The 13,016-nt window shown below is 42.2% G+C and overlaps 1 protein-coding gene across 2 annotated transcripts in view; it reads left to right on the plus strand.

The window, feature by feature from the left end:
- The window catches only part of ldhd (lactate dehydrogenase D), a 54,507-nt gene that overhangs the window by 39,864 nt on the left and 1,627 nt on the right, over window positions 1–13,016 (plus strand). For both annotated transcript variants that reach the window (XM_082541945.1, XM_082541946.1), the window contains 8 exons: window positions 6,940–7,081; window positions 7,223–7,364; window positions 7,999–8,158; window positions 8,240–8,439; window positions 9,880–10,008; window positions 10,441–10,568; window positions 11,415–11,505; window positions 12,001–12,112. In XM_082541945.1, the coding sequence (XP_082398071.1) occupies window positions 6,940–7,081; window positions 7,223–7,364; window positions 7,999–8,158; window positions 8,240–8,439; window positions 9,880–10,008; window positions 10,441–10,568; window positions 11,415–11,505; window positions 12,001–12,112 (1,104 nt within the window). The remainder of the gene's footprint in view (window positions 1–6,939; window positions 7,082–7,222; window positions 7,365–7,998; window positions 8,159–8,239; window positions 8,440–9,879; window positions 10,009–10,440; window positions 10,569–11,414; window positions 11,506–12,000; window positions 12,113–13,016) is intronic.

Here is a 13,016-nt window from a genome sequence, read left to right on the forward strand (position 1 = left end):
AGAATTTTTCCAGAGGGAACCGGATGCTACCAAGAAGAGGGAGAAGAGAAGGATGGAGGAAAAGCAGATTCAGCCACAGGGACCTGAAACAGGGACCAAATAGTCCACACATTCATACGGGCTTCGCTGGAGTGGCAGGAAAACTATATTTGCTGCCCTTTGAAAGTGTACTCTATACAGAGACAAAGGCGTGGACAAGGAAATGACCTGGAAGGAGTTTCAGGAGTCTGCTTTCTATGAGGCAGAGAGACTTAGATGGAAGAAAAAAAGAAAGAAAAAAAAAAAGGAAAAGAAATGAGGAAGAAACAGCTGACACTGTACCTAAGAGTTTTTTTTCTCTAGTTACATTTCTTTTGTTTATATAAATAACATTGTAAATGTAAAAAAGTAAATTGTTTTCTGCAAAAGTATCACTCTTCTTTATAACCTGTTAGAGTTCACCTACATGTTTATATAACTGTATGCTTACCATCAGGTAATCTGTTTTAAAAAAAAATAAAATAAAATAAAATAAATTGTTAGTGCTGCCCTTAAATCTTGTACATTATTTCTAAGTCACGTCATGTGATGATAACAATCACACTTTCTCTAGAGGGGTCTCACAGCTTTTATCTTCATAGCCTTCTGTTTGATTTATATTATTAGAAACACGACTGCTTGTCTTTTACCTGTGTGACTGTACAGCCTATGTCAGACATGTCCATCAGACAGAAGAATCAATTCAGGACAATGTCTGAAGTTATCTTTAATACATGCAGCGAACAGCTGGAGATGGTCCAGACACTTTGGCTGTCACACACAACGCGCTCCGTTTAGACCCAGACCAAACAATATTGTTTGACTGATGGCCTTAATATAAAGACTTTGGACTTTATGTTTCCCAATTTTTGCTTTAAGTTATTTTGTTATTTACATAATAATGTAAATAACCTAATAATTATCCTTATTGCTGTTTTAGAGGAGCGGCGCTTCAAAGGATAGTTGCAGATTTCTGTCAGAATCTGCAGATTATACAGAACAAGTAAAATGTTCACGTTTCTCCAACGTTGTCTTCCCAACAGTTTCACTGACATCTACACTGGATGGCCAGGAAGCGTTCGCAATGTCTTATCGGGCGCTTCTCCGGAGCTGATAATTGGCATCTGTCTTGTGTCAGTGACGTAAAAGACGGATTTAATGCGACATGACCGTTCAAACAGCAGTCGCTTTCTGAAACATCGGATATGTATCGGATTCAGTACCACATATGAAAGTGACCCAGATCGGATTTGTGCCGTTCACACTGTCATACCATGATCGATATGGGTCAATTTCCCTTCCTCTGTAACTGCCCAATGTTCCCCTGTCCTTGTGCTTCATGACTCAGAGTCCCAGACACAGTCTGTGGCATGGAGGTATGCCAGGTGAGCTCATACTCGTGGTGCATGAGTTCGTCGATTTGGTTTGCCATGTTTGCTGGAGATTTGTCAGTCCACCTCAGCTCATCCGTAAAGACTTGCAGATGGCCTTTTTGGATGTCAGAAAAGTTCGGTAAACCTTTTGGACAGTTTCTCCAGCCATCGTGGATTGTCAGCACACCAGTTCTTGTCAGTCATGAGGATAGGATGTAATACTGACCAGTGGTGCCAACAATTGGCCTGCCCACACCAGCAGAGACCACTTGTAGACGAAAGCAACCATGGAGTCATGGCAAGATGTATTTGTTTCTTAACCTGACAATGATAACACACTCTGGTTTCCATATAAAGAAGGGGTGGAGCTGGAAGAAATTTGGAGATGGCAGGTCAGCCACTCAGGTTGTGGAGGGAGACGCCGGAGTGAAGTGGCGTTCCCTTGGAGTTACGCACTGGTTGAGACCCAGGCCACAGTCCAAGATCCTGAAGCTCAGTCTTCATCCACAGCTTCTGGTGTGAAGAGAAAGTCCAGCTGCTGAGGTCATGCTTATAACCAGCCATAGCTGGCTGAACTGAAGGAGCTAAAATTTAAACATAAATATTTGAAAAGCAGTGTTACTCTTACATTGTTTCTCTTAGAATACATTAAAAAAAATATAAAATTTTTAAAAATCAGCGTTACAGCAGCATCACTAGTGCTAAAAATCTAGGAACTTTTCACGTGCTGTACACGCTCACCTTCTGTCCACAAAGTGCCCACTTTTGAAAACAGCAGTGAAGATGTGCAAGCAGCATCTGTACTGGGTCCTGAAAAAAAATGAATGCAGTCTCTCTGTAATTAATTTGTGCAAATTCTGAGAGAGATGAAAAGATGAGAAAATGTAAAAATGATTTTGAATAATTAATGATCTATGCATTAAGCAGATGTTTAAGTGAACATCAACCATAAATGAAAATGGAGAGAGACCGGGATTTGACTCAGGCCTGATTGAGCATGCATCAAGACAGGTTCATTCGTCATTTTCATCATGCCATTTTACCACAGCTGATTAAATCTAACCGCCTTTACCCAAGCAATAGAAGCTTCCTTAAACAAATCAAGTAAATGAAATCACAGTGGACACTTCTGTTACCTTTAAAATACACCTGAAAAGTTAATCTGTTGGTTTACTCTCATTACAAACAACGTTTCTTACTTTTGATGAATGAACAAGGATCGCTGAGATCTGTTTCAGGTGGTACATAAGTTGTCTTGTTTCCTGAAATTTAAAAGTGGGAAATTTTTAAAAAGTGCCGCATCTCAAACTCACAACAGCACAAGAAGGATCACGATGGTTAAAAATATGACACCTGAAGTTTAGCACTACCATAGAGAATGAAAAGGAAACTGCTTAGGCCTGTTGAGCTAAACAATCCCAAGCTCCCACGCGGGTTTTATTCCCAGCCACTGCAAAAGTTCCTAGCGCTCAATAAGCAAGCAATACTTTAACTTCAACCCAGTAACTCCTAATACGCTAGGACTCATCTTAATGGTCGTGCATCATAACAGTTTCCTGATTCTTTTCAAAAGATTCACTTTTTATATTTATCTTTCTGAGAAATCCTTTCATGTCCTTATTGATACAGCCCATATCAAAGTACATTTCGTGTGAATTAAAAAGCGCAGACTAAAGCAACGTCTACAAATTCATTGTTCTCTCTCACTGACAGTCCAAAATACAAAAGACTAAACGTGTTAAATGTCATGTTGTAAAAGATAATTGCAGTGCTGTAAAGATAATACTCTAACAAAATGTTTTATCTTATAACCATATTCAGTCAGTCAAGTTTACCAAACTTTACCATGAGGGATGTGACATTCAGTAACTTGGAAATTCTATTGTGACGACAAACGTTAGATCTGTTTAGTTAATTTGTTTTATTTAGTAGACTTTTGGTTATTGTACTTTCTCTCTAGCTTCTCTTCAGTTTTTCGGTTCACTGTCCAGTCAGCTAATCATTTACCTCCGTTAATGAACACTTTCAAAAGCTTAGAGCTTCCAGATTCTCTGAGTAGTTGAGGATACCAGTATAAATCCTAGGGACACCTCAGTTTTGTTCTGTACCCAACTGAAGTAGGATCCAAGGAAGAAATGTAGTATATGACGTTTGCCATTTAAGATTCATCAGGCATTGGTACAGTAGTGAGCACTTTTTGAAAGGTGTTCATTGTCTTGTGACTGACTGTGTTGTTAGCCAATTTCAGTTTCACATTCAGATCCACCCTTGCTCTTCACATACAGTTCCCAACACTTAGAGAAAACCCTAAACAACGTTCTACTGGACTGTGGGCCGTCCTCTGTTTTCTGTGCAAAAGTTGCTGCAGCAAGCATTGGTGGTTCAGTGGTAGAATTCTCGCCTGCCACGCGGGAGGCCCGGGTTCGATTCCCGGCCAATGCAGGGCTTACTTTTCTTTCCTCCATCTATATATTTTTAAATCTGAATCTATAAAATGCACACCTTTAAAACTGCTTCTCTCTTAGTCAGAAATCAAACATTGACAGATGTTGTGCTACCTAGGGGTTAAAATGAAGTGTAAACCTATTGTAACATTACCCTAAAAGGTCCAGGGGATGACGGGGAAGTAACAAAAGGTGTCCAAATTGAAAAAAAGGAGACAGGGAGGCAAATGGTTAAATTAAACTGAAAAAGAGGCAAGCCGCTATCACCTTTTAGAGAAGGAAAACAACAAAACCCAGATGTTGGTCAATAAACTGAACAGTGAGTCAAAGAAAAAAAAAAAAAAAAAAAGGGTTAGTCACCAAAACAGTCCTCTCCACAGAGCAGGGGAAACCAGTCACCATACGCACAGCTCACTAGCTACAAAAACCAACGAGGCTCTCTGGCACCCGCTGCATATGCAAAACCACCAGCATTGTGGAGGACCCCACACACCCCTAACATACAATCTTCAACCTTCTGGCAAGAGGTACCGGAGCAGTAGGGCCCTCACTGCCAGACAGCAAAACGGTTTCTTCCCCCAAGCCGTCAGACTCCTAAACAGATCAGTGACTGGACTGACACACACACACACACGTCAAGTCACTTTTATCACAACCCACTGTTGTTGTTGCACTTTTCTATTGCACTGTCTAGTGTCGGCGTTATTCTGTTCTGTCTGGTGTTGTGCTGTTTCGTTTTTTGCACACTTACACTTTATGTAGTCCTTTGTTGATAGCCTGTTATATGTAGCACCATAGTCTTGGAGGACCGATGTCGCATTTCACTGTGTACTGCACGACTGCTCATAGTTAAAATGACAATAAAGCCACTTAATGTGGCACTAGAGCTCGCCTTAAGTACACTTAATTGCTAATTAGAGTCAGCTTAGGTAGCACCTAAGGCAGGAGAGATGGCAGGACACACCTACACGTCGTTCCAGACCATACTCCATACCAGTTGGTGGCGGTAATGCACCTTTCACTTGTTTGCCAACCGCCAATATAACTGTAAGAAAGAAAGAAAGACACACCCACACAAGGTCAGTTGGACAGGAGCCCCTGCAAGGGCCATAACACTATATTCTTATGTGAATAACTGGCCAGAGGGACCACTGTCTGTCTTCTGTGCAAAAGTTCCTGCAACTATTCCCCATTGAAGTAGGATCCAAGTAATCGTTGGTTTTAACTTACATCGAGAAACTCCAAGTAGGCTGGCTACACTGAGCTGTGGTTTGTCGCACAAATAATATGACCCATTGGGAAAACCCTAATGTACAGTCAGTGAACCAGGTGGAAACAATTATACACACCGCTGCCTGTCGTCTCTTACCTAGGGTAACTCTGGAGAGAAATAAAGTCCAGCTACTCTCCACGAAATTAGTTCTAGAGCCCAAGCTGTGTGTGATATTCAGTAACTTGGAAATTGTATTGTGACGACAAACACTGAATCTGTTTAGTTAATTGATTTTGTGTAGTAGACACAGGGCTGACAACAATGCTAAATGTGCTACTGGCCGGTGGGGCCGTCTCCTGTTTTCTATGCAAAAATCAGCTTATCACCCAGTAGGATTAGCCTGATGGTGTTAAATGCACTGGAAGTTTGCTTCGTACATGCCGACTGGCCCAGAAAGCCCTCCATTTCCTGTGCAAAAGTTACAGCAGCAAGCATTGGTGGTTCAGTGGTAGAATTCTCGCCTGCCACGCGGGAGGCCCGGGTTCGATTCCCGGCCAATGCAGTTCTTATTTTTCCGCTATATATGTGTAAATCTGTTATAGAATGCACCACTCTAAAACTGCTTCTCTGTTAGCCAAAAAACAAACATTGACAGATGTTGTGTCCCTAGTGTTAAAATGAAGTGTTTCAAGAAAGAAGACCTTAATCTATATACTTGCATGTGCAACTGGCCAGAGGGGCCACTGTCTATTTTCCCTGCAGAAGTTCCTACAGTAAGCAAATAACGGTGAGCGATAGAACAAATATACTTGATGTGGAAGTTTTTCCATGTACGATGGCAAACATGGCTTTATTGTAACCATGGGGTATAACAGACCAGGATCACTGGGTCTCAGCAGTCCTTTTAAGGGTTATCTGAGCAGGTCTTTGTCTAGCCTCTAACATCACTAAAATGTCAGCTGTTCCCCAGTTTTAGTTTCACAGTCATAGTCACACTTAGTCTCATAATCCTGAAATACAGAGAATGCTTGAACAATGTGAAATACACGTGTGTCAGCCGGCTCACCCACTGTCTTCCGTGCAAAAGTTGCTGCAGCAAGCATTGGTGGTTCAGTGGTAGAATTCTCGCCTGCCACGCGGGAGGCCCGGGTTCGATTCCCGGCCAATGCAACTCTAGTTTTTCTCCTGCTTTGTGTTATATTATATAAAGCATGTAGTACCCAATAATCTGGAGAGGCTAAGTTGTCGAGGCCCCTCTCTCTGAGCTAAGGCCAACATGTCGGTTGTGTCTGATGACGGTTTTGACCGCACATCCTGTGTCACGCGACGCAATCTTTGTGGCGTGTCAGTTGGTCATGCAACTTTTGCAACTGTTTAAAAACTTGAGCTTGTGGAAAGAACTTTGCAAAAACCTTGACAAAGTCCTGGCTTCTTGTTTTGTCTCTTTCCCCTCCTTATCAGCACACATGCCACAATATTGTCTGAGTAGCGACCCCTTTGGTTTGGTAGAATACTGCAGCGCCTTAGTGGCAGGTATAAATGGCTGCATCTGTGTGATGACAGCATGGCGGTGAGCAAAGCGACCTCTGCAGCTAAATGCTGCCTCAGCACATTTGCAAAGGTGCGAGGAGTGAGCTGATCTGTACTGTACTGATTATAGCACGAGAACATGTAGATTCATACACCTTTATTGGAGAACAACAACGAAACACCTGATGCGTTAGCCTGAACATCTAACACACTCTTACAGGGAGACACAACCTGAGGCAAAAACGTGTGTGGTGAGCTGTGGTTTCTGGCTCAGCTGCTGGGAGCAGTGGGAAGAATGGGTGTGGTTCTTTGGAGAAGTAGAAAAAACAGAATGTGACAGCATTGCATTATTTTTGTGCAGATGCCGTCCTCCAGATGTGGTGGTGTTTCCACGTTGTGTGGAGGAGGTCAGTGCCTTGGCAAAGGTCTGCCACAAGCACCGCCTTCCCATCATCCCTTTTGGCACTGGGACTGGCTTGGAGGGAGGGGTTGGAGCTATGAAGGTGAGATATTTGTGTGGTCATACTTTCTCCCACTTAGAACAGTTAACATCTTTAGTAACAATAATAACCAGCAGGATGTCATCTTGGTGATAACTGTCATAAGTCTTATTTCCTGTGTTTGTTTGTGTCATCATCCTTCAGGGGGGAGTGTGCTTCAGCTTAAGGAACATGGAACAGGTTCTGGATCTCCACCCAGAGGACTTTGATGTGACGGTGGAGCCTGGTGTGACTCGAAAGACTCTCAATGCATACCTGCGAGACACAGGCCTCTGGTTTCCTGTTGGTCAGTCAGGATGTTCACAGGGATTCACACAGATTAAGCATTAAGTCAACACTTTTGACATGAGTGTTCAGTTTAGGGGCGGTGGTCGGGGTCTTTGTGACCGTCATAGCACCAAGAGAACAGCTGCTAGTTATCTTGGCCTGTCAGCACAAGTTGTACCAAAAGATGAAAGAAAAACTACTGCACAGAATTAGTGATGTTGTATGATGTTGATGCTGATTTGTTAAAAAATATATTGATATTATATAATATAATAATATAATGTGATGATAAAACCCCCAACTATGATGGTAGTGTTAAAAGGAATGATGAAGAATACCTAAATAATACTTCAATGCAGGATGTTTTTAGGGTTTTTTCACATGCACAGGAATCTTTGCTTCTCTGTAAACAAGTACAAGAGAGTAGGTAGCAGCCAGATCATTAACTGATCATCAGCAACTGTGAGCATGTGCTACAGGCCTCAGTTAGCATGTTAAAATATTAAAGTTCATGACAGCTGCCCTCTTATTCACAAGTGGTCACTGCGGTTGTCCCAAGTTGTAAATATCTGGGTTATACAAAGTTACTGTCAGATTACAGATGTGTCCTTTTTTAATAATTGACCCAACCCTGGTTATGTGCTTTGTCTCAGATCCTGGAGCTGATGCATCTCTGTGTGGTATGGCTGCCACCAGTGCATCAGGTACTAATGCAGTGCGTTATGGGACTATGAGGGAAAATGTTATAAACCTGGAGGTAGTGTTGGCTGATGGGAGTGTCGTACACACTGCCGGGAAGGGCCGCCGTCCCAGGTACTCACCAGGCAAATGTGATGTATCGTTATGATCTTGAAAGCCTCTTACCTTTGCTTCTGTCTTGGTTTCTCTCCTCAGGAAGACGTCAGCTGGCTATAACTTGACAAACCTGTTTGTAGGCTCAGAGGGGACCCTGGGGATCATCACTAAGACCACATTACGCCTCTATGGCATCCCAGAGGCCATGGTGTCAGCGGTCTGCTCATTTCCTTCTGTCCAGGCTGCTGTAGACAGCACAGTGCAGACGCTACAAGCTGGAGTACCCATCGCTCGCATCGGTGAGCAGGAAACTTGGAAATAATGCAAAATAACGGCACACTGTGATTCAGAGGGCTCAATGTTAAGGGATAATTCTGGATTATTTTGAACTGTTAAATAAAATGATGTTAGCAAAATGCACTCAAAAACAAACATTTCAAACATTGCCAAAGTTTCACAGAATAAGGTCCGTGTATCAAACGTTGAGGATCCAGTACTCTAATGTAGAAAGTTCGAAATACTGTTTAAAGGTGAAAATGGTGAAAACATAACTGATCACTTAAATATTCCTTATTTATGTGTTTCTCTCAATTCTATTATTCCCATCATCATCTTCACTGTAAACGCATTGTTTCCTTTCTTAGCGTAAGCCTCAGTCGTGGAGAAAACAGACACATAAAGATTTATAGACATAATGAGGAAGAGACAAAACTTTATTGCTCTTTTCAGAAACGCGATTTTTGCAGTGGTAGTGGTAAAACGGTCTGACCTCAGGGTCCAAACTCTGCTTCAGGTCCCAAAGTCAAACAAACACTGCGGCGTCACTGAGAGTTACAAACTTTAATAAAGTGATCAGTGTGTAACAATTAGGTTTAACATCCAGCCATCCATGAAAACAGGATTTATGAAGTTTAACGGAGTTCAAAGTTAGCAGGGAGTTAGCTCACTACTTTCCATCTAAACATAATATACTATGTTCTGACTGAGAGATTTCTGAAAAATTCAAACGTACAGCTCTGCTATCACTTCCAACATAAATGAAGACAGAAAACTAAACAGCAGTGACGTTTGTAGGGTTATTGAAGTTGGGCTAGCTGGTATATAATGATGTGCTACGTGACTGCTAGTGACACAGCTATGTTAGCATAATATAAACACAGTAATGCTGGAGGATGAACGCTAACTTTTTTCCACTCGTTAACGTGAGGGTTCCCAATGATTAGGGACAAATGCAATCGCATGGCAGGATGCTGTAAACGGACCGAACTTCAGTCAGGAGAACAATAGAGATAATCCATCCACAATACGAGGTTAGTCATTCATATACTGCTGCATGGGCTGGGCTGTAGTTGCATTGTAAGGTTTTAAAAACTGAGCTTTAAAATGTATAGTGGTAATAAAACCCGAGAGAGGCCGACAGTGATCACTGACTGTTTTTAGAGGCTTGGTCAGATTAAATAGAACAAGATACAAAACATTAAAGCATGTTAAAACACAGCAGCCTTAATAAACGCAGAGTAGTTTAGGACCTGGAGGCAGGGTTCATACAGCATCACTTAAAAACCGTATAGAATCCAGGAGGGAAGAATTTATCCTCAAACTAGAGATGAAAATGAGATCAATACCAATTATTGACAGCTGGAACCTACGCAGCAATGATGCAAGTGAATGACTTTAGATCATCTTACCTACATTTCCTTTAATCGTGTGTTTGTCCTGTGTGTGTGTGTGTGATCCAGAGTTTCTGGATGATGTGATGATTGATGCGTGCAACAGGTTCAGCTCTCTGTCCTACCCCGTGAACCCAACTCTGTTCCTGGAGTTCCACGGCTCAGAACAAAGCCTCGAGGAACAGGTCAAAACAGCCGGTGTGTGTGTTTGCTGATATCAGACCAGATGTTCTCCCATTAGATAAAGCAGTTTCTGAAAGATATTGAGCTTTAGTGTTAGTTTCCCAGATATGGCCAGGATATGAAAAGTAAAGAGTCATGAAGTCAGTGAACCATTTGTAAACATTTCAGGGTCCTCGGTTTTGTTGTAGACTGTCGTAGATGTTAACAGTAGTCACAAATATTTATCTGTGAGGGGATGTGTCCAACAAAGCTTATTATTATTTGTAAACTGGTTGGTCCATCCACTGGATCTCAGGACAGTGCTTCTGAAAACTGCTTAACAGTCACATAACAGTAGTGTTGTGGAAGTGGGAGCAGATTTTCTCTCTTTGGTTAAAGTTTGGATGTAATGTGATTTATTGAAAGCAAGCAAACTCCCATTGAAGGTCAGTGTGTGTGTTTCTACAGAGGACATCACTCAGAGTAACGGAGGGTCAGACTTTCAGTGGGCTCGAGATACGGAAACACGGAATCGGTTGTGGAAAGCTCGTCATGATGCCTGGTACGCTGCTCTGGCTCTCAGACCGGGCTGCAAGGTAAACAAAGTCACCTGCTTCAGAGACCGGACTTCGAGCATGATTTTCTCTGTAGGTCGATTATTTTCATTTCCATCAAACAATGTGGCATCCTTTCTTTCCTAACACATTACCCAGTCCATATCATTATAGACATCCAGCACGATTTTTTTCCATTGAGGCCTCAAAGTGTTCCTTTAATTTTTGAGCAGTGAACTAAACAGTGCGTGGTCGTATCTTATTGGCTACTGCAGTTCTTGTTTGTGTTTTGTTTGCTTGGTATCTTGAGGTTAGAGGGTCCCGCCCCTAATAAACTATGGAAAAGGGAAAAAAAATGTGTGACAGTCTGTGCTGTGCCTTGTTTCTCTCCTCCTGTGCTGTTTCACCTCGTTTGTGGAATAAAGAGGTTTAATCATATTTTGACAGTTTGATTTAAAACCCACTGTGACAGAAAAGAGTGTAACTGTACACTAAAACACCTTTCCTCGGCACTGACACTAAGGAAGGTAAAAAGAAGAAGGTGTATTACAGCGTGAGAGGGCTCTCGTGTTGGGCAGATGTAATATTGCTCCAAAGGGATTACACACAGCCTGCAGTGTGATATTATTATAACTTATCACTGCTGTGTGAAAACTCAGTACCATTCGAGTTGAGGTTGTTGGATATGTTGCCTTTTAATAGTGAGGCTTTGTGTGACAGCGCTGTGCTACACAAACACAGTCACTGCTCGGAGGCACTTTTATGTCTCACTTTATTAACGTTTTAAATCCTGAAGATTGCACAAGACACCTGCTTGATGCCTTTCCAATATCGTGACCTTATCTTCCCTGTGTGTGTGTGTGTGTGTGTGTGTGTGTGTGTGTGTAGGCCTACTCTACAGATGTGTGTGTTCCTCTGTCTCGACTGCCTCAAATTATTGTGGAGACAAAGGAGGACCTGATTGAGAACAGACTTACAGGTGAGCACACATCCACTTGACTTCACGCTGAAAGCGCACCCACAGCTGAATTTTACACCATGTTGTTCATTCAAGGCACTTGAATCTCTCTTATTCCTCAAAGCATTCATCTTTAATGTTAGAAAAAAAATAATAGAAATTTATGAAAAGAAAATAATTTCTTTCTTTTTGGGATTTCAGTGAACCAGTTTGAGTGAGCTTTCTGGTAGCTGGTCAGCTGACCCGTGTGGTGGAGTAGAGAAGCTGCAGGAAGGTTGATTAAAACGTGTAGTTTGAGGTGCATATTTTAACTGAAGGAAGCACTTTGAGGTCTAAGGGATCAATGAATGAGACTTAACTCCTAATACTACAACTTTTAAATACAGGAACTCTTGTTAAGCTCCAGGATGTAGGGGTCATTCTGGTGTATCATCACAAGAGCACAGAAGAAGAAAGTGATGTAAAAAGCTGATGTTTTTTGGCACTGTATTGAATGTGGATGGCTTCTGCCCTCAGGTCCCATAGCAGGCCACGTGGGCGATGGGAATTTCCACTGTCTGATGGTGGTGGATCCAAACGACCCCGAGGAGATGCACAGAGTCCACCTGTTCACTGAGAGACTGGCTAGGTATGGTGTCACCACGCACTCACTCACAAATCTTCTACCAATCAGGATTTCACTTGTTTTTCTGGAAGATTGTCGCCATCCATCGAGCCGTTCACTGCTTCAGGGTTGACAACAACAGGATGTGAGGACACAGTTCATATCTGTGACTCATTCATACAAATAAATGTACAGTGTTTAATCAGCAGACATTTTATTCTAGTTTGTCATTTTTATTATGACAAACCTACAGTAAGCAGACCTCACTCTAACTGGAGTCCCTGTATGGACATATCTGATGGGTAATACAGTTGTCCAGGAAGTTAAGCTGCATCCATTTGAGGCGACTCGCACTGGACACGCTGCTTTGAAGCTGACAGTTGGTCACTAGCCTGACATATGTTGTCTACCCTCTCATGTTTTAGTCAAAGTTGTCCCACGCCCCCACTGGTAGTTGCGTCAGGCGCTTGCCTTGAAGTTAATAAAAGTTTATCTTGTAATGTGTGCAGTTCTCATTGCCAGTATTTTGTTTTTGAATGTTGTTGGCTATCTAATATGGCCTCTGGTATCGTTGTGCATTGCTTCCTATGTGGACTCTCCCACACAGCACATACAGTTCATGCCCACATGGACCAGCTTCAAGTAGAAACCAGCCCTGCATTCTGTGCAGCTCGAGGAGAGACTTTAAAGCTCCGCCCACCCCCGTGACTGAGCTCGCAGATGTCGTTAACATGATCAAAGTGATAAAATGATTACAGAGTAATCTTGACTGTTTTTAACGTGTATCTGAACGAACACTCCTCTGAAAAGGTTATTATCGCATACAGTAGTAATCAGCTACATGGTAACACTAAAATTACCATTAAAAAACATTTATTGTACTAGCAAAAGACATAGACAGGAGCCTCGAACCACCTGACAGCTGCTG

The sequence above is a fragment of the Aulonocara stuartgranti genome (genome assembly GCF_965226115.1).
Source record: "Aulonocara stuartgranti genome assembly, chromosome: 7".
In the NCBI taxonomy this organism is placed as follows: domain Eukaryota; kingdom Metazoa; phylum Chordata; class Actinopteri; order Cichliformes; family Cichlidae; genus Aulonocara; species Aulonocara stuartgranti.